Genomic DNA, 26069 nt, shown 5'->3' on the forward strand with positions numbered 1-26069 from the left:
GTAAGGACCTTGAAGAGTCATGTAAAGGTTAAATTATGCTCAGATACTATTAAAGAAAGCAAAGAATATTGACATGAAAAAAGTCAGAATTTTGCATACATTTCTTCTTTTCCAATACCCTGTATTCTTCTAAGAAAACAAAACATGACACATGAACTGCTTCTATTGTTAATCTCTACCCTCATTAGGGATGAGTTCAATTTTTTTTTTTCCAACGTTTATTTATTTTTGGGACAGAGAGAGACAGAGCATGAACGGGGGAGGGGCAGAGAGAGAGGGAGACACAGAATCAGAAACAGGCTCCAGGCTCTGAGCTGTCAGCACAGAGCCCGACACGTGGCTCGAACTCACGGACCGCGAGATCGTGACCTGGCTGAAGTTGGACGCTTAACCGACTGCGCCACCCAGGCACCCCGAGTTCAATTTTTTAAGTTCACATCTAAATGCTCATCTAAGAGAATTAATTGTCCCTTCTTCCCCTCCCCTTCTGGGTCAGTACTGTCAGTTGAAACCATTTGTGAAGCGCACATTGTGAAAACTTTAATGAATTCCCAACTGGCTTTTGGGTTTGTTTGCTTTGTTTTGTTTTAAGAAAAAGCATCCATTTCCATGCAAGATATGAAGAAGTTCTTCTGGCTGGGTCTAGAAATGATCACATAGAACAAAACCAAAACACATCTTCAAGCTCTGGAGCCAGGCTGAATAGGTTATACTGAGGGCTAACTACAAAACAGGTTTCTATTTCAGAGCAATGAAATCATATTATTAATAAAATTGCCATTGACTGAGCATTTGCCATATTCCAGGCCTGGAGTAAATATCCACGTGGAGTGCCTCCTGCAAGCCTCATAACAAACCCTCAGAGCAATCCGATAGGTCCTCTTACCACCCTCTTCTACACATGGCACATTGGGGCTTCAGCAGGCGAACTCACCTGCCCAACAGACACAACTTGGGAATGGAGGAGCTCAGAAATTAATGCAGATTCCAAAGTCTGCCTGACAATCACAGGCATTTTGTTCCATTTTATCCATCACTTATTAAAAAGCATTTCTTTGTGTATTCATTTTTTTTCTATTTAATCATTCAACATATATATTTTCAAGTACCAGGAAATATAAATATTTCATGCGCCTTCTTAGGTGTTGGGCATATGATAATGAGCAAAACATAGAGCTTCAAGGAGGCTACAGCTTAGTAGTGATAAGGTTTTTAAAAACACACTTAGAATACAGTTTTCAAATCTGCAGTGTTAAGGGAAGTACAGAACCACGTAGTAGAGACAGGGAACCCAGAACTGGTGGTGTCCCATCAAACTATATAAAATGGGAAAGTTTGAAATCGTTAAAAAAAAAAAAAAAAGAGTGCTCATATTGCACTTTCTGTCAGTATTTAAAGAATAGTAAATCCAAAGACAAGTCCAAATTGCTTTCTACATTGAGTAGCTGTCTATCACTATGTAAAAAGGTTAGTGGCTTAAACAACAAATTATGTGGCTTAAAACAACACACATTTACTATCTCAGTTTCTCTAGATCAGGAGTCCAGGCAGGGACTCTGCTCAGGGTCTCACAAGGATGTGATCACAGTGTTGGCTGGGATTGTTGTCTCCTCTGGACCTCAATGGACAAGGATGTGCTTCTGAGATCACAGGGCTGTTGGCAGCATACCCATTACTTTCTTGTATTTTCCTGACAAGTATGTGTTTTTTTTAATTACTTTATTTTTCATTGAAGTATAGTTGATGTACAAAGTTATATTAGCTTCAGGTTATAGCATGGTGAATCAACATTTACAGACATTACAAAATGCTCACCGTGATAGGTCTAGTTATACCTATCACCACACAAAGCTATTACAATATTGTGGACTGTATTAACTATGCTGTACTTTTCATCCCCATGACTTATTTATTCCACTTCTGGATATTTGCCTGAAGAAAAACACACTAATTCAGAAAGATATATGAAGCATTATCTATAATAGTCAAGATATGGAAGCAACCTAAGTATCCGTCAATACATGGATGGTGGATAAGGAAGATTTGTATATATGCAATGGAATACCACTCAGCCATAAAAAAGAATGGGCTCTTGCTATTTGTGACAACATGGATGGAGCTAGAGGGTATTAGCAAAGTGAGTCAGACAAAGACAAATACTATATGATCGCACTTATATGTGGAATCTAAAAATCAAAACAAACCAACGAACAAAGCAGAATAGAAACAGACTTAGAGATATAGAGAACAAACTGGTGGTTGCCAGACTGGAGGCGGTTGGGGGGAAGGGAAGGGTGGAAGAGGTGGAGGGGATTAAGAGGTACAAATTCCCATCACTTTCTCAAAGTGTCAGTCGTGGCAGCCTCCTTTCAGGTCTTCAAAGGGGCCACACCCTCCCAGCCCTGGGGCCTCTGCCCTTCCTCCTGCCTTGGCCGGCCTCCTCACAGTCCTTTCCCATCTGCAGTGGATTCCGCTCAAAGCGGAGCTCCTCATGCAGCTTTTTTGTGTGCACCTAATTCAGAGTTAGCCTCCCTGACTAACCAGCCTGTTTCCTCCATTACTCTTCTCACAGTTGGCAGTGACCTTGTTTCTTATTTATAGTTGTCTGCTCACGCTAGACGCCGGGTCCTCTGAAGGAAAAGTTTTTGTCTCTCTTGTTCCGTCCTGAATTGCCAACCTGCAAAGGTACCCGGCACACAGCAGGTGCTCAGTTGAAAGTTGTAAAAGAAGCAAAGTAAATAATTAATGAAATCCTCTTCCACAGACTCGTGGCAGAGCAGGATATTTGAAAACTTGAATGGACAGTGAGAGATGTTGAGACCAGCCATGGACGTTCTTACCAGAGTTCCCAGACCACAACAGGGAAATGAAGAAAACACTATCCACGTCAGCCTCGCTCTCACGGATGGAAAATGCCTTACGCTCATAAATAATGAAAATGTAAGGAAGCTACACCAGACTGTCTCCTGCTTACTGAGAATAATCAAGGCATCCCCTAAGCAGCCAAGAGAGGTGCTACAAAATAATTAGTGTTTTACCTGTGACAATGACACTCATTCAAATCTGTGTTCAAAAGCCTCATCTAATTGCATCCCAGAATGTAATTTTCTGAGGAGAAACACTGCAGGATTCTAGGAAGTCGATGCTGAAAATAAATTCAAAGCTAACATTAAAATCAAATCAAAATTAGATTTAACCTTGAGCCAGGCAGGTTGTATAGTGAAAAACTGACCTTGCCCCAAAGTCTGGCCCTGGTCTTTGGCTCCCCAGGGGTGTGAGGGAGTGATCCCCAGGCCCCTGGAATGCCCTGCCTATCCAGAGTATTGTTTTCTACCTGGGGGCTTTGGATACCAGACACTCTAACAATGGGATTTATGGTGGGGGCTTTGGGCTGTATCACAACAGTCCCAACCTCCAGAGGAACTGGGTATGACAGGCATTAGCATGGCCTCCAGGAGGAGCTGAAGACCACGTCACCATGTAGACAGCAGGTGGTAGTCCCAGGAAAATCTTGGGATACCAAAGGCTCAGGTGAACTTCCTTGATTGGAAGTACGCTGTGAAGAGTGAATATTGCCAGCACTGTGGCCAAGAGGAGTTAATGCCAGTCCGTGACTCCATAAGAGATAACAGCAGAGGCTCATGCTTAGCCCTTTCCTGGGCTCTGCCCTGTGTCTCTTCTGATCTTAATCCTTTCCCTATAATAAACTATAACCACTAGTGTAACAGCATTCGGTGAGTTATGTTAGTCCTTCCAGCAAACTGTTGACCCTGAAGGTGATTTGGGAATGCCTCCAAACTGGTGGTGTCAGAAGGGAGGGTTGTCTTTGTAGTTGGCTGGCCATACAGTTGGCTCAAACTCTCCCCAAAGGGTAACCTACTTGCTAAGATAGGTCCCATTTTTCTTTGTTTCTTCTTTAAACAATAGTGTTCCTCTCTTTTTGATATGAAAATTTAAACAGGAGATGATTTTAGACTTGGATGCAATGATGTTCCAAGCAACCCTGTACCTTTCTAAGCATACTTACGTATTTTTCTTTCTGCTTTGGCCCCAAGAAAACTGGATTAACCTGGAGGGCCCTTCTGAGCTGAAATCCAGGCATCTAGAAGGCAGTTTAAAACCTTTCTTTTGGGTTATGCTGGTGGGGCAAACAGGAAATAATCTACCTGTGGCTGCCATGGAAAAGAATAAATGAAAGATGAAGGGAAAAACCACAATGAGGCTTTGATTCTAAACTGGCAGAAGGCTCAGGGCCAGTGACAAGGTAGAAGGGGTGTGCCTCCTTGGTGAGAATACTGAGAATTCTCAGTACTGAGAATACTGAGTGAGAATACTGCACAGGGTCAGTTGGCCATGGCAAGATCACCCCACTGGAGGTCAGTTGCTGTGCCTCCAGAGGAGGAGGCTAATTTGAGGTCCCGAGACCAACTGAAAGAGACCAACACAGAAGTGTCTGTGGATGAAAATACTGCGTGAGAAGATGGCAAGGCCAAATCCTAGCTGAGACACAGAAGAGGAGCTGGGAGGTCCAGGTGGCTTTTAAGTGAATTGTGAGTAGACACAGGTAGGTGCTAAGGTCCAGAGGCAGTCACAGCAGTAGGCTCATGCAATAAGAAGTGTGGATAGTTCTTGGAGAATTGAAGGTAGACCAGAGGCGCTGCTTGCCCTGACTAGTCTACTCCCTGACAAGACCGAGATGCATGCACATTCTGGCTATGGGTGTGTAGCTGAGTGTGGGGATAAAGACGTAAGATGGATGTGGAATTGAGGGTAGCAGAAGTCACAGTTAGTTCAGAGAGGATGAAAACAGGAGAGAGCTTGGAAGGGAGCTAAGAAACATTTCCTTCCAGGGGTGACTTCCAGGGGTGATGCTGGGTGAAATGCAAAAGGGTAGGAAAGATATTCCCCATTTCCCTGTGAACCTAAAATCCAATGCAGGGGAGACAATGGCAGTGCAATATAGTATAGGTGCTAAATAATGATGAGCACAATCAGCATATCTAAGAAACTAAAGAAAGAGCATTTATAGCAGCCTGGATGAGACTTGAACTGTACCTTCAGCTGAAATCAATGTAGAAAATGAGGGCATCCCAGGCAAGGGAATAACATGGACCCAGAAGCAGGAATGTACATTGTATATTTAGGTACAGTGAAAGGAATAGCCTAGGGCAGAAGTTAAGAGTGAGAGCAAGAGCCAGAGAGCAAGAGGGCGAGAGAGAGCAAGAGAGTGCTAGTAAGTAGGAAGCTAGTCTGACAGGTGGTCCAACTCAGGTGTCTACTGCCACCTGGTGTCAGCATACCTTTTTGACAGATTCAGAGGGCCTCCTCCTGAAAGATTAGTTTGCCAAAAGAAAAATAAAAAGAAAGGCCCATGTCACACTTAAAAATGAACATCTCATTTGATTTAGGACTCTAGTTCTAAAGGCAATTTGAGGCAGGTTATTAAAAGATGTAAAGAGAAACGTTCTAAGCATGTTCTTCTTTGAAGCAAGGGAAGATTGATTTTAATTATAGAATAGTAGTTAGCTTTATATGACTTTCACACACACACACACACACACACACACACACACACACACACACACACACACACGAAGTCTGTACTCCTTGCCTGATCTCTTCTCTTGTTTTATAATAAACGATTAGTTTCCTTTATAGGAAAACACAAAGTGGGTTCTCCACAGAGTCTGTGATCTTCTGGAAGGAAGCCACTGTCAGTCCCAGGACGCCAGTATATCCAACACCGTTGTGCTATCGAAGTTCTAATATCCTCTTGCTCTACCTCCCGCCCTGTACCTCCCGGTACCTCTGCAGGAAGGACACATCTGTGAATCCTCTGGCATTACTTCAATTCCTTACAGCTGTAAAAACCACTGCATGGAAAGAAAAGAACATTTCCTAGACTGGGAATCCCCAGACACTTTCCCATCCCGAACAAGTGAACAGAGCTTTTGCTCTGATGAATTATACCCCGTTAAGGAGAGCAGAGAGAGGAAAACAGCGCCGAGATGACTGTGGTCTACAAATGTCTGGGCTTTGCGGCAGTTCCCATTCATTCTTCTGACTTCTCTCCTGCCCTGACTTAAGAGCCCTGCTTTACTGGGAGGTTACACTTTCTTGTTACTATTTTATCCAGGATTGGGTCTGCATTAGGGAAAAAGCCCATTGCTGATGTTTCATACACAGTAACTAGGTCTTCTCTTTCCCCAGTATGACCCAGAGAGCCCAACCCACCTCCTTGCCTCTCCCATCCCAAGGCTGCCAAAGTCTTTCTTCAGTGTGGCCCAAGGCAGCAGTGGGGAGCAGATTTGATATTGGCTGCTGAGGGTCTCCAGGGAGCTTTTGAGGTGGGGGGGGGCGTCTGCCTATTCCTCCTGGATGTCTCGGCTGGCATCCGGGACACGAATAGACAAAGCAACACGAGGCCGGGAAAGTAAGGTGAACAAGAGAAACGAGAAGAGAGGCGTGAAAATACTCGACATTTTCCCCTCGGGGAAGTCTCTGTGTGAATCCAAATAGAATTCAAATGACTTTGCATCAATTTTTCCACAGTACACTATCTCCCTAGCTTCTAGGAATTTCTCCATAACACACCAGTGAAGGAGAATGCAAAACATTATTAAAGGGAATTATCTAATTTAAGGACAAGTCAATTAGCAACTCTAGGACTTAAGACACATTAACAATGCAGCCAGCTGAAAATTTTATGTGATTCATAATTAAACTACCTTGCACCTAAACATATTTGATTAATGAATTAAACCAGATTATGCTGATCACAACGATTAAATTAATATTTAATTAAATATCACATTTTTATGCCAAATCAGCCCACGAGGGGTAGAATTGATTTGTGAATAAAAATTAGCAAAACCTAAAAAGTTTCCCAAAAGAGAAAAAAAATTTTTTTGGCTGATTTCTTACTCACAAAGTTTTTCAATTTTTTAGATGATAGTTTACTATTTAAAATGTTGAATTGGATAAAAGACCAAAATAAAAGACCATGTCTAAAATCCTGGACATCTCAAAAGTAAATTCTAATTCAGAAAAATTGTAATTATTATTTTCACTTTATAAGAATATTTCTCATACTTATAATAGAATTTGCCCTGTGGAATTTATCACATAATTAAGAAAACCCCAAAAAGGTACCATTTCCTCAGAGAAACGTCTTCTTTGTTCCCTTTCTTCTCCATTGTCACAAACACAGTGGTGCTTGGAAGGCTGCCTTTGTATGCTATGTGACCTTATTCTTTGTCCTTGAGGGAAATACTCATATTTCTTTGGAGGGTCAGGGGGAAATACAAGGAGTCAAATTTATATACAATTTATGTATATGACTTCATGATATCAAGGCAAATCTCTTTAGTCCTGTAATGATTCAAAACTAAGGTCACAACCACAGTCATGACTGTGTTTTCAGGTTCATTTTAGAAATTCCACCAATGACATAAAATATATAAGCAAAAATTTACATGGGTGAGATATATATGATTGCCATTTTCTTCTTTATTCATTTTAATATTATTTAAATGTCATACAATGAACATATATTACTCTTAAAAGACAAAAATGCATTTTTATTTTTTAAATTTATTTTTAATGTTTATTTATTTTTGAGAGAGAGAGAGAGAGAGAGAGAGAGAGAGAGAGATTGTGAGCCAGGGTGGAACAGAGAGAGAGGGAGACACAGAATCCGAAGCAGGCTGCAGGCTCTGAGCTGTCAGCACAGGCCTGATGTGGGGCTCGAAACTGTGAGCAGCGAGATTATGACCTGAGCTAAAGTGGGATGCTTAACTGACTGAGCCCCCCAGACTCCCCCAAAAACACATTTATAAAAAGGATTGCAGGGGCACCTGGGTGGCTCAATCTGTTAAGCGTCCAACTCTTGGTTTCAGCACAGGTCATGATCTCATGGTTTCATGAGTTCGAGGCCCATGTCCGGCTCCGTGCTGACAGCATGAGCCTGCTTGGCTGTCTCCCTCTCTCTCTCTGCCTCTCCCCCACTTTTGCTGTCTCTGTCTCTCTCAAAATAAATAAATTAAACTTAAATTTTTTTTTAAAAAGATTGCAATGGAGTCTTCTCTTATACTATCTCATTTAGTGTCACCAATAAGAAAGAGTTGACTTTTAATTGTTCCAGGGATTTATCAGTGAGAATCCATCCAATTAGTTCTCCATGATGTAAGTGGGAGAAGATATCAGCTACCAGAGAGACAAGTAGCTAAACTGAGCACAAGATTCTCTAGGGAAAGAAAGGGACACAGGACAACAACACACGGTGCCAGTACTGGCTGTCTACCATGTACAACATGGCACTGCCCATTGACCTTGGTCCTTGGAGGAGAAGCCCCACCAGGCCATTACTGTCCTACCTATTCTATAGGTAAAGAATCTGAAACTCAGCTAGCCACCAGGGTCACACAGCTAGAACACCGCAGAGTTGAGATTAGGTCCAACTCGGCATCACTCAACACATTCTCTGTCCATTGCTTCCTAAAACCTCTCTGAGGTTTGGTCCTCATCGGAGATCCCGTGGAACACAATTACCTTTCTATGTTGACCTTGTTTATCTTCTTTTTCCTGTCACATGTATCCTTGAAAGAAAGGAAGAAACCTGAAATCTATCCAACATCGGCCACCCCCACCCTCATTTGAAAATGCATGAAGGCGCACCTCGTGGTTGGGGCACGAGATCATCAGCAGGATGTGTGACAGGCAGGTTGTCCAGCTCCACTCTACTGAGTTCCCCTGCCTCTTCCAGGAAAGAGTGGCTGGCCACAGAAGGGTGCCCTGCCACTACACCATGCATGGCAGAACGTGAGCTCATCTCCCATCACATCTGGTGCTCCAAACCTCAGTACACAAAGATCCCGGGAGCATTCTCATAAACTCCCCAACTCTGCACATCAAGCCCCTTCCACAAATAAGCAACCCCCACTATAGTGCTGTGGTGGCTGCAGCAACTTTCAAGGGCAGAAGGCAAACATTTGCCTGGCCACCTAACAATTCTGGTTTTCTCCGTTCATGACTATGCCATTTCTCATGACTTCTGCCAAGGTGTTCATCGTATTTCTGTTTGCAGTCCAGGGATCATAATATGAAATAAATCGCCAAAGGGAAAAGAAATAGAAATTTGCAAAAAGGGACTAATCTCTGCAGCCCTGCTCTTCAATTTTTGTTTTCAACACACTCCTTTGAAATGGGATAAAAATCAAAGGTGTAGACTATTGGGGCCCTGGGAGAAGTACAGCCTTTCCTTTCTATGTTAGACAGAGAAGGGTCTAATCAAAATCTGCAAATGAGGCAGGGGAGCTTCCCAAAGAGTCATTATGGTTGCTCATCATTTAATTTAATTAATTGAAGAATTACAGGATCCATCAATTACATAGCATTTGGGCACATGCATTTACGTTCATAATCGCATTAAATCTGAATTACAACTCTTTCAGGTAGGTTCTTTTATTATCCCCACTTCACAGATAAGCAAACTAAGGTTTAGAGAGCTTAAATCATTGCTCAAGGTTGTAAAGCTGGGCTGTATTTTTAGCCCCAGAAGACCACAAAGTTCTTAATTGCTATGCCCTACTGCTTCCCCTCAGACTTTCAAGTGATGAGTATTTAGATTCCAAACAAAGCCTGGTTTCTCTTCCCAGCTCTTCAACTCACTCCGAAGTCTTACATTAAGATTTTTCAATTTAAAAAGCCATGCAGGGGCACCTGAGTGGCTCAGTTGGTTAAGTGTCTGACTCTTGATTTTGGCTCCAGTCTTGACAGTTTGTGGGATCAAGCCCTGAGTTGGGAACATCTACTGTCAAGTGAGGAACCCACCTGGGATTCTCTCTGCCCTCCTCTGCTCACACACGTTCTCTCTATCGCTCTCTACTCCCCACCCCAAAATAAACAAATAAACCTTTTTTTTTTTTAATTTTTTTTTTCAACGTTTATTTATTTTTTGGGACAGAGAGAGACAGAGCATGAACGGGGGAGGGGCAGAGAGAGAGGGAGACACAGAATCGGAAACAGGCTCCAGGCTCTGAGCCATCAGCCCAGAGCCTGACGCGGGGCTCGAACTCACGGACCGCGAGATCGTGACCTGGCTGAAGTCGGACGCTTAACCGACTGCGCCACCCAGGCGCCCCTAAACAAATAAACCTTTTTTAAAAAATGATCTTTCAATTTCAATAGACAAGGGTGGGGTCAGTCTAGGGGGTGGTACAAGAAAGAGGAAAAAGGGAACCCAGGGATTCAAATTATAACAGGAAAATGGCTTGAAAGAGCTAAACGTAGGAGTTGGACCCAAATGGTTTGGCAGACACAGCCATGTTTAGGGGTGTGTGATGACAGGGACAGTCCTTTTTCCACTCCACTTTGAGCTGTCTTTGTAGAACTTTATCTTTTATGTCCAAAGATCAAATAAAAAAAAGATCACATTTAACGAGAACTAGGGGAAATAAACTGGTGGCAATTAAAGAGTAAAAATAACTTTTCTGTGGCTTCAGACCACAGGAGTTTTCTCATTTTAAGAGGCACAGACAAATCACTTAAACAAGGCCTTTTGGGCTGTGTCTTCTCATGTTTCCTCCCACACCCATGGTGGTTAAAGTTATAGACAGTCATAGCTCTTGAACCCATGGAATTGTGTAATAAATGGAAGTACAACCAGGCCAGACTCATCAACTCACAAATTCAGCCTCGCAGCATGGAAGAAAAGGTTATAGAATCCATATTCTCAATGAGAGACCTCTCTTCTTCCATCTTCAAGCCTTCTTTCTACTCTCCCCTAAATTTGGTTGTGAAGTCTGATAGTTGGCCGAGATCTAAGGAATCCTCATTTCACTGCCTTGTTTTCCACCTGCAGATGTTTGGGACTAGACCATGAGGCAGACCTGAACTGTTCCTCGGGCCTCAAATGACCAAGTTCACTCAAACACCCAAGTCACCCAGAGTTGTTTGAGATTCCCATCTCTATCCTAAACCACTGTAGTTGAGACAGAATTTGGGAAGCACTCCTCAGTCTTAGAGTCAAGCTAACACCTAGAAAAATCACCAGCCCACCAGCCTTCCAGTGAGCCTGCAGACACAAAAACAGAACGATCTACAGGAGACAGCTCTGAAATACTCCCTACAATTTCTTTATTTGGGACACAATGTGGTACTCAAAATAAGATCAGTCTCAACACAAGAAAGAAAAAGTGTTTATCCTGTGACTTGGGGGCCCTTGTTTTGTACACCGGAAGATCTGATATACTCTGTTTCAAGGTTAGGTCATTCCTTGGTCTGTAACCCAAACCATCCCCCAAAACACTGTACTTACCGGTAGAAAGTGGCATAGTCCACAGTTGAGTGGCAGGTCTGAAACTCCCAGGATTTGAGTTTCTGGCATTCTCGATGAGCTCGGAGCTTTACCTTCACTGTCCCTTGACACAGTTCAGGCACTGGTTTTTTTCGAGGTCTGTTGCAGAACTCATTGGATTCTACCCTCCAGGACTCAGCAAAGTCATCCACATCAAACTTGAAGTTTCCGTCTCCACCAATTAAATCATCACGCTTATGTCCATTGTAGTTGCCACAAAGACCACAGAGTTTGCCCTTGAGATGAGGGGCAGCCATGACTTCGACAAAACTGTCTCCATCCCAGGATATTTCCAAACCTGGAGTAAAAGGAGAGGAAAAGAGGATCAACCACTTCTGAATCCACCAATTATTCCCAAGTGCATATATGTAAGGACACAGTACATATGACTAACCTCTAATAAGGAACACTAAGTGTCTATCCAAATTCCTGTTACTGTTAAATCTCACCACATTAAATGTTGTATGACATTACATGAGTCACTTACTTTTTGGGGTTCAGAAGTTTTAAACCGTATAAAGTTTGTCCTAACCTGATACCTATGTACCCTGGCTTGCCTTGCAGAGGACTATTCATTGACCGTGGTCCTCTAAAGTTTATAGTTTTGCCCTTTCCTATAGTAATTGTGTTGGTCCAACTTGTGCTTTCATTTATCCAATGATAAGTGAAATGTAGAAATGTAAAGATAACAAAGATGATAGTTTTTAACGTAATCTTCTTTTTATCCAAAAATCCTCCATGCAATTATACCAAATGTCAAATGAAAATTTCCAAGTTATTTGTTATAGTGAAAGTATCAAGGTAATAAATATATAGCTTCTGAATAGATCCTATTCAAAGGAGAACACTTATATAAATACAAATGTTTGCCTCCTCTTTGTTTTACAGACATCCCTGAAACAAGGATGGCTGTTTAATCAATGTTTCCTAGGGTTGAGTTGTTGTGGAACCCTTCCAACCTTCATAGCCCCAAGCTGATCATAAACTTCAACATTTGAGAAGGCACTGGAGGCTACCAGGCCATGGGGGAAAGTTTCTCATGTGCTAGATAGAATCAGCAGGACAGTACAATCTTGTTCACCAAGGAAATAATCTTCACTCCGGAAGGTAGAAAATATAGGCTTCTCTTAGTTTGCAGAACTGACCATCTAAAATATTGGAGGCTCTGTCTGTAAATATTCATGTTTTTTCAGATACGCTAGCCCAAGACTTCCAAGATCCATCAGCTGATGAAATGACCCCATTGAATAGAATTTCTATATCACATGTAGGACAGCCAGGTTATGTGGTCACACAGCACAGATCAGTCTGACTAAAAGGTCAAGAAGAAATGTTCTCATGTACCTCCTGATATTGTGTGTGAAGACACTGTGCATTAGATAAAGTTGAGGACTTTTATGAAAAGCCTTTTGAGGTTCATTCCAGTGCAAATGACAAACTCTTCTTTCTGGTCAGAGTTTTTCTTTATGTTTCAGGTGTGCATTGGAAGCTTTTCTTACTCTTTTCCTGATATTACCCTGGCAGTGCCTGAGTTTCCAGCAAATAGACAAAGTAGGTACCAGTTCTGTGACATGAACACCAGGAGAACATCTACAAAAGGCTGATGTTCATTTCTGCCCTAGGACTTCTCCTTATTCACTGTCACTGTCTCCTAAGAGAGAGAATTGTGTAATAATTTCTTTTACCAAAGAAAAAGTTTTTGTTTGGTTTTTTTTTTTAACAGAAAAAGAGAAAGTCTTCCCCTGTATGTATTTTTAAGTCTTACCCTCTTGGGTTTCTAACAAAATCTAGTCTTTCATTTGGCCTTTTACTGAGCCTCTGGAAAAAGCAACATGACTTTCCTCTTAGAAGACCTTGCAAGACTAGGTTGGTGGACAAATGTCCAACAGATGCTCAGAAGTTGGGGGATAAGGCAGTGATGGGAAAGAGAAGGGCAGAGGAGGAGGGAATGGATCTTGTCTGGATATAAAATTGGCATAAGACAAAATCAGAGTGATGTCAGATTAGTAAGAAATGCCCAGAAGTAAGATTCTAAAGCCAATATTCCCTAAGTCAGAACATGATCCAAGAGGAGAGAAGGCTGGCCAAATAGCATTCCTGTGAGTAGGCCACACAACTGCCACAAGAAAGAGTTACAAATCCACGTTAGGGAGTTATTGACAGAATAAATCTGTGCTGTAAAACTAGGTTTCTCAAGAAATAAACAGGCCCATATGGAAATCACTGTATGGTACATGAAAGGAATGGAAGTGTTCTTAGTACAAGGCAAATGGTAGAGAAGACCTCTTGGTATGGAGAAGAAGTTGGATTCAGAAAATTAAATAGAGTTGGATAAAGAAGCAAGAAAGAAGGTCATAAGAAAGTCTCTCTTAGAGAGAGGCAAACCAAGAAACAGACTCTTAACTATAGAGAACAAACTGATGGTTACCAGAGGGGAGGTGGGTAGTGGGATGGGTTAAATGGGTGATGGGTATTAAGGAGGGCACTTGTTAAGAGCACCAGGTGTTGTATGTAAGTGATGAATCCCTAACTTCTACATATGAAACTAACATTACATTGTATGTTATGTAACTGGAATTTAAATAAAAGCCTGGAAAGAAAAAAAAATCTCTCTTAGGAGTAATTTGATGAAGAGAATAGAGTGATGGGGCAAGATGATCAGAGAAAGGACACACTGTGAGATTATCCACACACTGGACTGCCCTCCTCTGTGGATCTCTGTGACACAATGGTGTCATCTCTGACAACTACAATTCTCCTATAAAGTGATTTATATTTTTTCATACCCCATCATCGAATACATTATCTGGCACCTAGAGTGTACTCACTAAATGAATGAATTACCCTGTAAATTGATACATTTTGAGTTGAATCTGCAAAGCCAGAGAAATTGTGAATTTCATGCTAGTTAAGACACTGAAATAACAATTTTGAAAAAAAGACAAGCAAACTATAATATGATTTGTAATAAACTCTCTAAGGTATAGAAGAAACATGACCTCACAAGCCTGTAGCCAGGCAGCTGCCCAGCAAGAGAAATGAGGGAAGAAAATCAATTCCATACAGCATTCTAACTTTTAGAGCATAATTCCAAAGACTTTCCATGTTGCAAAATTTTCCAAACTGCAAATCTCTTTCCTAGACAGTAGGCAAATACTATTCTTCCAAATGCCACAATGGTTGAGAATTTATATCCAAAGGAGTTCCAACATCATTACTGACAATGATATAACAAATTTGAGAGTTTGGGCAACTGAGTTCATGTGAAATCAACTCACAGTGGACAAGCCAGTCATTATGTTCTTTTCATGCAATGGATTGCCGGTCCGTTGCATGTCTGGGAAGATGCAGACCCACCGTTTTTAGCAAACTCTTCTCAAAACTCTTGACCTCTCAGTCATAAAACACGGTCCCAAAAGTAAGAGAATAATTTGTAATTCACTCTCTCTTCCTCCTCTTTCCTTTGTTATTATTATATTAAGAGGATTTTCATGGACCAGTGCTAAGGGACGACTTACCCAACTACAGATGGCTTTGTCTATTGCTGTATCATATACATATGTGTTTGCATGATTATTATTACCCTCTACGTGAGTAAAATCCATGCAAAGTAAATTACAATAGTGACAGGCAAAAAATGAATAAGTTATAAATGAAGAAATTGCTCTTTCAAAAGACATTTTAAATAGGCATCTTACGAGATGAAAACATTGTGGAAGTGTTTGAGAGGCTGGGGTTAGTTCTTTCTACAGCTGGGATGAGTTTCCCAATTCCTCTGCACGGGAAACTGAGTAGAAATAACTGGCAGAGTCAGAAGGCCAAAGCCAAAGCACATGTCCCATCTGGAGGTGTAAGCAGCAGCCACATTCCTTCCACTGCATAAAGCGCCTTCCAATTATCCCTTCTCACCAGTGAATGTTTTACCAACTTGTTTTTCACCCTTCAAATGTATGACCAGGCTCCACACCACTGGTTTTGGGGTTGTGTTTTTTTGTTTCGTTTTGTTATGTTTTGTTTTTTGAGGGGGAGAAGTCATTGTTCTTTTATTTTCTTGCTGTTTTTGCTTTGCTTTGTTGTTGTTTTGTTTTTTTGGGGGGTTTTTTTTGGTTCTTTTTTTTTTTTTTTTTTTGGTCATTATTGCTTTTGCTGTTGCCCAACTTAAAGACAGAGGAGGTACAAAATCTATAGACATACCATAGTAATGCTTAAACATTGATGGTTTTTCTGTTCAGATTTTATACCAAAGGAAAAAAAAAAGAAAAAAAAATAAAGATATATATATATATATATATATATATATATATATATATATATATATATATATATATAGTCTCCAGGTTCATAAAGTGTAGAACTCTACCAAAAATAAAATAAAAAACCACACTCCCACGTGTTAATGCCTTCGGGTGGAGCTGACGTAACTCTCTCAGGTAGAGTTGATGAAGTGAACAGATGGCAGAAAGGAAATATTTTTAAATTATTCACTAAGTGCCAAGAGTTGGGGTAGGAGTGTGATGGGGGTGGGCAGTGCTTTCTCAAGCTACTAAACCAGCCCCGTGCCCTCTGTACCACCCCGGTTGTTATTAGGTAAGGCAGCTACAGCCTAATCCCACCAAGCCACGCGGCCACCTGTGCTCCTCTGCCAAATGATTCCGTCATGAAGTGCTGAGTTCATAAAACACAAGGGCCAAGAGTCACTTCTCCCCACTTCCCAGCCTCCGAGCTGTAGGCTTGATATAAACTGTTATTTTGAAAAAAGTTCCCTTTGATCATATGAGGCTTACAAAATTACAAAAATAATCTATGGGAGAAGAACACTCCAAGGATATACTGTGATATTTTAAGTAGACAATCAATAGGTGATAAAAAAAAAAAAATATCCCTAAGGCGTAGTACAGACTGAGATTGGTCTTGCGAGAAGACTAGTATCTGGAAATGGAAGTGTTCCACTCATAGGATAATCTCAAAGCATGGTTAGTGCCCAGAGGAATACAGTTCTTCCCTAGGAAGCAGAAAGTTTATGCTACGGGTAATTGTTCAGCTGGGTATTAAGGGCATCACATGACTTACTTGCATCATGGTAACAGAGATGGAAAGAAGAAAGGAAATTGTAAAACGGAGTTCAAGGCCAAGAAGAGTTAAATTCACTAATCTAATTATGGTGTTTATGATCTATTATTATTTTCCTAGCAGCCTCATCCTTTCACTAATTTTTACAATGTGGAATCCTTACAAGAGTAAACTTATTCCGTACGGTATTGCCAGCTATGAGGGGAACAGTATCGAACCTCCTAGACTGTTAGCAATCTTCCGGTATCCAGGATCCCTTTGAAAATTGGGCTGTGGTTGACCAATAATTTCCGTATCAGTAGAATCCATTGTGTTCAGCTGGCATGCAAACAGATAAGCAAGGTGCTTCTAATTAGTGCTGTATAATAATGAGCTATCTTGTGCACAATTTACAGGGAGCCACAAACTGTAGCCTTCGTTAAAGGAATGAGCTGAGGCCTATGTCTACAGAGTGACATGGCATTTGAATAAAACAACAGGTGTCTGAATTTTCTGAGGAGGACTAAGCCCTCTAAAATTGAATAAATAGATCTCTTGACACCTGCTACATTCAAAGTGAAGTTGGGAATCCTCCCTTTATAGAATGTTCCAATACATTAATATTTAAATTTTTCTCACTGCAACCATGTTATGCTCCCTAAATAAAAGCTCCCTAAGCTTCTCCTGGCTTGCTGCCTTTGTTTAGCTAAGCTGGCATTCCATAAACTCAGATCAATTTGTCAAATGTATTTTGGCTTGAAGTGAAACAATTAACAAGGTTCTGAAGGGCAGCAGAGAACAGACTCTGTAATGCTTTAGAAGTGCCTGCTCTATCAAATATTTCCCTTTTGGATCCATATTATCTAAAGGAACTGGAACATAATTGATGCTTTGACACTGTTAAATTCTCACAAACACAAAAAGCAAGAAACATACTGATTTCCTCAAGTATCCTGCTGACCGAAAGAGCATACACCAGGAGAACATGAAGTTCAATATCCAAAAATATGCATCAGCCAAAGGTAGCATGGAAGGAACCATGATATAATTGAATGTGTAAATGAACTGAATTCACTTTTGGGGGCAGTTATTGAAGGACTGCGTTCCGCTTCTAAGATGCCTCTTTAGCTATGCCATCCCGCAGGCAAGAATTTGAGCCTTCACCGAGCCCCTGGGAGTAACTTGCTAGCAACGATGAACAGTTTGGCCTTGGGGGGATGTGTCTGACAGTGGAGTGGAATAGAGGGTCCAGTGGGTCTCAGGTAACATGGGATTCTGAGAAAGAGTAGTGGCAGCACCTCCGTGTACCCAAGCCTGGGGGACAGTGCTTTCAGAGCAACTTAAGCATCTTCCAGTGGAGCTCATGGTTCTAGACATCAACCCAGCAAGTACCTTCCCCACGGTCCAGAATGGACAGCACTGCTGGTCACACAGCCACGCACACTCCCATCTGCACACACACACATTTGTGGTTTCCTTTTGAGGATTCCCCCCCCCCGCCTTGGACAGATGCTAACAAGAAAACTCTTCCTCACAGATGTGAAACTGCACATTATCGGCTGAGCTGGGAGAAACACTGACAATTCCAAGCTGGACATCAATGTCCTAAAACTGCAACAAAACATGAGAAAGAAGTTATTTGGGCGCACAAGTGCTATTTTCGGAACGAGGATGTCAGCAGATTACAAGGGTGGTGTGACTGGTGCCGGACTGCAGGGCTCCGCGGTTTGCAGATTTCTCCAGCTATTTTGTGGTATCTTCCAGGTCTCAGGCGGAAGCCCTGGTGAGCAGGGGTGAGGCAACGCCTGCTGCAGAAACACTGAGGTGGCGTTGCTGTGCGGGTTCGTGAGGCAGAGGCGAGAGCCAGAGAGACACAGAAGCCCACCTGCTTTGGTCGTCACTTTCAAGAGGTAGCCATCCAGGTCGATGTGGAACTGGGGCGCCTGGCAGGGCAGCGCGATGCGCGAGCCGTTCCAGCGCACGGTCAAGTGCTGCTGGAGGCTGACGGTGCTGGAGCCCAGCACCAGGTCCACAGACTTGGTCCAGGAGAAGGAGCGGGTCCTGCGCGCGTCGTTCTTCACCAGCACCTGAAAGGGCGAGGCAGGGGAGGAGCAGTCTTTTGTCAAAACGTACTGACACGTCCCCTGAAAGTTAAATGTCCGTCCGTCAAAAGTGTTGTAGTGGGGATCTCCGAATACCGTGCAAACGCCAGGCTCTGCGGATGAGTGAGAGACAAAAGCAGGTCATAAAGGATTCAAAGGATTCAAAGAGAAATCAAAGAGGGGTCCCTGCAATAAACCTGGAGGGAGCACCTGCCAGGCAAGGGAGGGTCTTAGTAGAGATGCACTAGTGGAAATCAACTTAAAAAAAAAAAGAACTGGTTGTTTTCAAAGTCTGTGCCAAACCTCACGGGGCATGCAATATTTCAGGTACTTTTATACGTGAAAGTTATTTATAACACTTCCAAGTTTTTAAACCATCTCTGTTTTGGAGCCTTGATATACTTCTATGGTCTTAACATAAGCTATGGAGAAATAAAACTAAGATAATTTTGTGCACAGAACTGGCCTCACTGCATAACACATATAAACAAAACCTAAATAAATAAATAAATAAATAAATAAATAAATAAATAAATGGCAGCAACATAAACGACAATACAGCAAAGTAATAGTATTATTTCCATTTAACTGATTCAAAAACATGTGGAAACATCGTATTCTAAATGTTACTCATGGGTCTTCATTCCTTAGAAGTATTGTATTTCATTTTTTAGAGGTATTATATTCAACACCCATGTATTTACTAAGGACAAATAAATAGAATTGCCAAATAGATACATGTTTAAATACCACTAGGAAATGAAGTACTAATAAAATTAATAGTCCCTGTGTTTTTTACAAATATAAGGTTCGATATTTTGATCTGTGTATCAAAATCTAAAATTGGGGAAAAATAAATTGTAAACCCATCATTTAGTAGATTTAGGAAATTCCAGTGCATTCATCACTTCAAAATACCATTCATTCAAATATTTGTGAAACCCAGGTAAAGTTTTACACTTGGAGCATCTCAAAAAGTTTTAGAGAAAATTAAACATCGTTTCTTTTTCTTAAACAATATTTGGCATTGATTTGTTCTCCACGTAAAGATTTTTTTATCTGTTTTCAGGGAGGCATGAACATACAGGAAATGAGGAATTCATTTAGGTAAAGCAGCCCACATGATGAAAGAACTATAATCAAAAGATCAATTTCCATTTAACACCAGCATAGGTCAAGAATATGAAACTATCCTATAAGCAATTGCTCTGAATATGTAAGAGAATAATTAAAAGTCAATACAGAGGGAGGATGTGCCAACTGATCTGATAGGACCAATGGGATCCAAGGCAACCATGTGCTTTTAATTTCTAAAGTGTTTGGAGAGTAATGTTGTTTTGTATTATGATACATTATGTCATTACATATGTCAATTACATTGGACTCCATATAAATCACATGTATTTGCAATTTGGTAAATTAACTGCCTGTTCTAAGTTAGCTTTCCTTGTCAATAACTCATAGAGACTCAAAAAGATACAGATTTTTGTGTGTAGGATAGTTCCAATGAACAAATACTTCAAGGAATATATAAAAGGCACTACTTGGGAGAAGAGGGTGGAAGACCAGGATGGGGAGAGAAGCTTTGAGAGCTCAGCGACAAAATTTTAATTTGCCCTCCATTTCTGTTCCTTTCTTGTCCTTAATCGTTTTTTCCTTGTGACTCCAACTCCACCCCCCACTTTCCTAATCCTATATCCACCCCCAACTAGTGTTCCCACCTATCTAACCAACCCATAATGCATGTTCCAGTCCTCTCTCCACACGACTGCTTTCAAAATTGTCCCATCACACATTTCCCTCACATTCTAACAAATGGAATCTCTCCCTGGCATGAAAATGCTGGTTTTTCTCATTGACGGGGGCAAGGCAGTTCTTGGGACAACTTGCCACCAAGTGGCATCAGGAAAATTATAGTTCTGGGTTAATACTATCGTGTGCCACAAAAAGACTGGTCACATGACCACCAGATGCACCAAATTCAAGAGAAGGGCTTTTTCAGAGTTTTTAACACACCCAAGAAATCACCCAGAACCAAGCAAGGCTTTTGAGCTTTCGAGCTTGAAACAGATGGATCTCAGCCTGGAGAGGCCAAGGCACTAATGGAGGAGCTGAAATACTCCAGAAGAAATCCTCTCTCAGCTGGGAGCAGGAAGAGGAAATGCCTACACCACCTGCCCAGAGTCTGCAATTAGCAATCCTCTCCTTGCACCATGGACAATCCAGGGCTTCTGCTGGTTTTCTGACAACTGCAACCAAATTATTATTAACAAAACCAGTAAGAGCTAGCATTAACCGAGGAATCACTACCTCCCCTAGTGCTGTTCTACATGCCTATTGATCCCAGATACATTGTAAGAAAATGGATATTTAGATTGTCTCCTAACATTAAACAAACAGCTAAGCCCTTGGTAGTAAATCCATAACATGAACTATTATCTAGTCATTGAAAAAGTTTATGAATCATGTTCACGATTAAGGAAATACTTATGACATGTTAAGTGAAAAATAGGAAACAAATTTCTGTCTACAGGATCATCTTAACTGTGTTAAAATAAATACACACACACACAGACTGTAAACTGTGGTTATTTCAGGGTGGCAGAACCATGAGTGATGCTTTTCCTTCCTTTCTTCCTTTTGCTTTTCTGTTTTTTGTTTTCGTTGTTATAATTTTGTTTTTAAAGTCAAAATGTGAGTGCTTGTACATAAGACCAGTTAAATGACTGAGCAAATCCTCAAAGAAGCAACAGAAAATATATAGCCTATGGTGGCCCCAGGGAAGGCTGAGCTTACTCATAGCTGGGCAGAAAGCAATGAGGGACATCCAGGGGGACCAGGCGAGGGAAATCATGTGTGAACAAGGCTGTCAGGAAAGATATTTTTCAAGAGGCCCTAACTTGTGGAAGAGAGGGGTTTGGAGATCAGAATGATTCTTCTGTGTAACAGCGAGATAGAAGAGGCCAACAAAATTTCATGACTAGGAAGATGCTTGAGAATTATGTGTTGCATTTGGGGACATTTGTATCATAAGCTAAAATAATTTTGAAACTTTGGCCCTTTTTCCTGGCACCTCAAGGTCCCCATGCCAGATCCTGCAGGAGCAATGAGCATGTGCACTGGAGGATGGCTTAAAGTGCGAATCTCCAGGGACACACAAGCCACCTAGCTGGAAGGACAAAAGCTAGACAAACATTTAAGGGACACAAATGAACATTGTAAGCTCATACCATTTTTTTTTTTCAGCAGACCCAGTGAAATGAGCTATAGTCCAAAAAGTCCAGATGTCTGGTCACACTATTCTGGAAAGCTTGGAGTGATGGTTAGAGCTAGATAAATGGACCATTCTATAACTAACCTTGTTTGAATGTGTCTAAGTCAGAGGATGGAGAGAAAAATTCCAATTTACAAGTAGTGGTATGTTTTTTTCTAAGTCCTTTAAATAAAATCATCAAATGTCATTTTTGGTTTGGTTTGTTTTCCTCATACGTACACAATGTCTAAGCATAAAAAAACATTAGAAGTATATAAACCCAAATATTAAGAGTGGGTTTTTCTTCTCTTAAGTAATAGAATTATATGTGACATGTATTTTCCTCCTTCTTGTTTATGTGTATTTACATTATTATTTACATTACATTTCATTATTTACAATGACTAGGTATACTTTTGGAATAAGAATATTTGCCTTACAAAATTAAAAACACTGGATTAAAACACATTGCTTTGATGTTCCATGCTTTAATAAGATTGCAACGAGAATTAAGAGAGTCAGGCTGTTTCTAAAAACATAATTCCAATATTTTTCTCTTAACCTCATCAGGTATAGGTATTTCAGCCACTGATATATTTATTCTAATGAAATGCCTTCCTTCTGAGAGCAGTGATTATTCTCAAAACATCAGTCAAATAAAATTAAGGGAAAATTATACAGAATGTTATAAAGAAAGTAAGAGAAATCAAACAGACTCTAAACCCCTCTCCCCAAAACACAACCAAACAAAAACAAAAGAGTAAGGAAGAAAAAAAGTATCATTCATGGTTCTGCAACCAAGAAATAACCACTGTTTACAATTGTGTGTGTGTGTGTGTGTGTGTGTGTGTGCGCGCAGTATGTGTATTTTAACACAGTTAAGATTATCCTGTACATGAAATTTTATTTCCTCGTCACTTACTATGTCGTAAGATTTCCCCAGTCATTAAAATCACTTTGAAAACATAGAAGATGACTCTCATCCTCAGTCCTTTTCTCCTGCAAAGAGGAGGGTTTCCCCTACTCATGGCACCACAGCACCACACAGATCAGCACATTTCCAGAAGTGTCCTAACCACAAGAAAGTCTATCAAATAAAAAACGGCTTTAAACGTTCCTCAACACAAATTGCAGGGAATCAGGCCCTGTGGGACTCTGGGTCCTTGGGTCATGCAGGGAACCCCAGGTGGGTAAGCTTCGTGATGATGTGCCAAATTTGGGTAAAGAACCGGGAAAGGCTGAGATTAGAAACACTGCCCTTAACACAAGCCCTGATGCTGTTGGTCTACGCTCCTCCTGAACATGACGTAAGCCTCTGACATAAAAAGGCTGTGAGTGCCCCAGCAGAAACTGAACTTCTGCATGCAGGAGGCTCTGGCCTCACGTACAGGTGTCCCTGACAGCTGTTGCCCTGCGCACTCCAGGGGCCAACAGATGCTCCAACAAGCGGCACCTGGATTCCTAGAAGATTTTGCATCTTTGTCTTCTTAACTAAAAATGTAATCTAACTTTACTGTGCGAATGGGGGCGAGGGTGAGCAGGAAGCCGGTAGTAGGTTTCTTTCTACAAATCTATAATTCACCAGACAGACTTACAAATCTATATAAGAAAAACTGATTTTCAAAAGTTGAATAGGCACCTGAAACTAATATACATATATATATACACTATATATACATATATATACACTATATATATATACACTATATATATGTATATACATATATATACATATATAATATATATGTATATATATATTATATATACACTATATATGTATATATACACTATATATGTATATACATATGTATGTAGGTATGTATATACATATGTATGTATATACATATATACATATATATTATATATGTATATATATGTATATACATATATATAGTATATACTATATATACCTATATATACATATATATGTGTATATATATGTATATATATATACATATATATGTGTATATATATGTATATATGTATACATATATAGAGGTATATATAGTGTATATATAGGAATATATAGTGTGTGTATATATATATATATATATATATATATATATATATATACACACACACATATATTAAGTTGAGTAGGGATACCGTTAAGAATGTAAAGTTCTTTTCACATATTTTCCATATACTCACCAGTCTCAAACAGAAAATCAAAGAAAGCAGTCCATACCTTCAAGATCTAATCTGAAATACACCTAACCCCAAAGCCATGGCTGACTTTCTAGGGCCTCCCCAACGGAGCCCAGTGCTTCTTCTCACCTTCCCCCCCTGCAGTATCCTGTGCCTGTCCCACACTTGACAGTTCACAGTACATGGATCCTTCACTTCCTGGTTCAAATGCCAACTCCGCACAGTGCCTTCCCCAATGACGCAGCATCCCTCTAAGTCCCCCAAGCAAAACTGACCAATGGTTCAGATTATCTGGGACAGCCTTAACTTCAAATGCTCTATCCTACAGATGCATTATGTTTTTCAGTTTGAGGGTTAAAAATGTCACCACCAAATCCACTGCAGGCTTATGATAAATCAATTTCTTCCATAACTTATAGTTAGAATGTACCCTTAATTCCCAAATCAGGTTTTAAACTCCTTATATGTAAGTTCTGTTCTCAGTGCCTGGCACACTTCCTCGTAAGTTGGAGGTATATACATACGTATTACATGGATTCATCTTGCATTACTCACAGCAATGCCTGCTATAATACAAGTTAGCTATCCATATATATTTGTTGAATGAATGGGTTAATTAATTAAAGAATACATGTTAGCAGAAAAAGCTAAACTACCCACACTGAACTTACTAAAATAGATGGGTAATGACTAACATACAGCAGGTTATCAACAGGATTTTCCTTAACCAGTTAACCAATTGGATCATTCATTAATGCTCTCAAAAAAAAGGAATTAAGGCTGCAGATGAAATTAAGGCTGTTAATCAGCTGACCTTGAGATGGAGAGATTATCCTGGATAATCCAGGCAGGATGAACATTATCACAAGCATCCTCAGAAGTGAAAGACAAAGGCAGAAAAGTGAGCGTCACAGTGACATAGCACAAGGTGGACTCAGCTTGCCATCGCTGGTTTTGAAGACAGAATAGGGTCTCAAGCCAAAAAGGTGTTAAAAGCCTCTAGGTGTTAAAAAAAGATGAAAACAAACAAACAAACAAACAGGTTCTCCACCAGAGCTTCCAGAAGAAACACAGCCCTGCTGATACCTCGATTCTGCCCATTCAGAACCACTTCAGATTCTGATCTTCAGAACAATATGTGTTGTCTCAAGCCACAAAGTCTGTGGTAATTTGTATAGCAGCAATAGGAGACTAATACATTTAGTGACAGCTGAGGTGAGTAGTCTAAAGTGACTAGTTTATGCCAGGAACCATGCCAGATGCTTTCCACATTTTGGCTATCCCCTTTAATCCTCACTACTTCTCTGCACGCTGTATATTATTACCCTAATTTCTTAGCAATGCGTTCAGAGACATTGCCATGTTGCCCGTGGTCACTCGGCCAAAAGCAGTAAAGACAGAGTCCAACCCAGCTCTGCAGCTCTGAGGCCAGTGCCTTCCTCATCACCACTTGATGCCTCCACTTATACCCTGTACACAGCATCCTGCTCAGTTGTTGTGAACTAGCTGGGATCACAAAGCTCTTTGGGGATCTGAAGAAAGGTGTGAGCCATTCTTCCTCCCAAATGCACAGAAACGTATCCACTCAAATGTAGAGGTTCATGGACTCTCTGTCCCAAGACTGATCAAGGAATCCATCACCTCTAGCTTAAGAACACTATCTAGAAGTTAATTATAAATGATATTATATGGTTCTCTTATTTGATATGTTTATATTTCATCTCCCCAACTACATTACACATTCCTAAACTCAGGGTCTGTACCAGCTTTTTATCCATTTCCTCCAGAGGGCCTTCCAGAATACTGGAAACTCACCAAACTTGTTAGAGAAGATTCAGTTTTATCTCTCTTGCCATCCAAGCTCTGACCTTAATATGTCTGCTGTCTATAAACTAGAAATTATTATTTATCACTTGAGGGCTGTGCACCTGAGCTGAAAGAGGTGGGCTTCAATCTGTAAGTTAATCTCACTTTAGAGCTTTGCAAACATGAAATATGTTGCATTGAAGACAGTCCTGGGTTTGCATCCTAGTCTTGCCACTTAAAGACTACAAAATCATGCACGGACTACCTAGTATCACCTCAAGTTTGTTCACCTATAACGTGGTCCTAAAAACAATTACCTTGCAGGTTGGTTATAAAGATAAAGACAGTATTGGAA

At 40.7% G+C, this 26069-nt stretch overlaps 1 protein-coding gene and 1 long non-coding RNA gene across 6 annotated transcripts in view; both read right to left on the minus strand.

The window, feature by feature from the left end:
* The window catches only part of BMPER (BMP binding endothelial regulator), a 258092-nt gene that overhangs the window by 66178 nt on the left and 165845 nt on the right, over positions 1-26069 (minus strand). For 4 of the 5 annotated variants that reach the window (XM_086692840.1, XM_025929717.2, XM_086692833.1 and 1 more), the window contains exons 12-13: positions 18291-18620; positions 11318-11654 (exon numbers count right to left, since the gene is read on the minus strand). In XM_086692840.1, the coding sequence (XP_086548966.1) occupies positions 11318-11654; positions 18291-18620 (667 nt within the window). The remainder of the gene's footprint in view (positions 1-11317; positions 11655-18290; positions 18621-26069) is intronic. The other variant, XM_086692859.1, reaches the window with a different exon arrangement.
* On the minus strand, positions 7577-11309 carry LOC147583137 (uncharacterized). Its single transcript, XR_015245695.1, has 2 exons — positions 10156-11309; positions 7577-9913 (listed from the first exon to the last, which is right to left on the minus strand). It is a non-coding gene; the product is annotated as an uncharacterized LOC147583137 (long non-coding RNA).

The sequence above is a fragment of the Puma concolor genome, chromosome A2 (genome assembly GCF_028749965.1).
Source record: "Puma concolor isolate L17-30 chromosome A2, mPumCon1.1.hap2, whole genome shotgun sequence".
NCBI classification, from domain to species: Eukaryota; Metazoa; Chordata; class Mammalia; order Carnivora; family Felidae; genus Puma; species Puma concolor.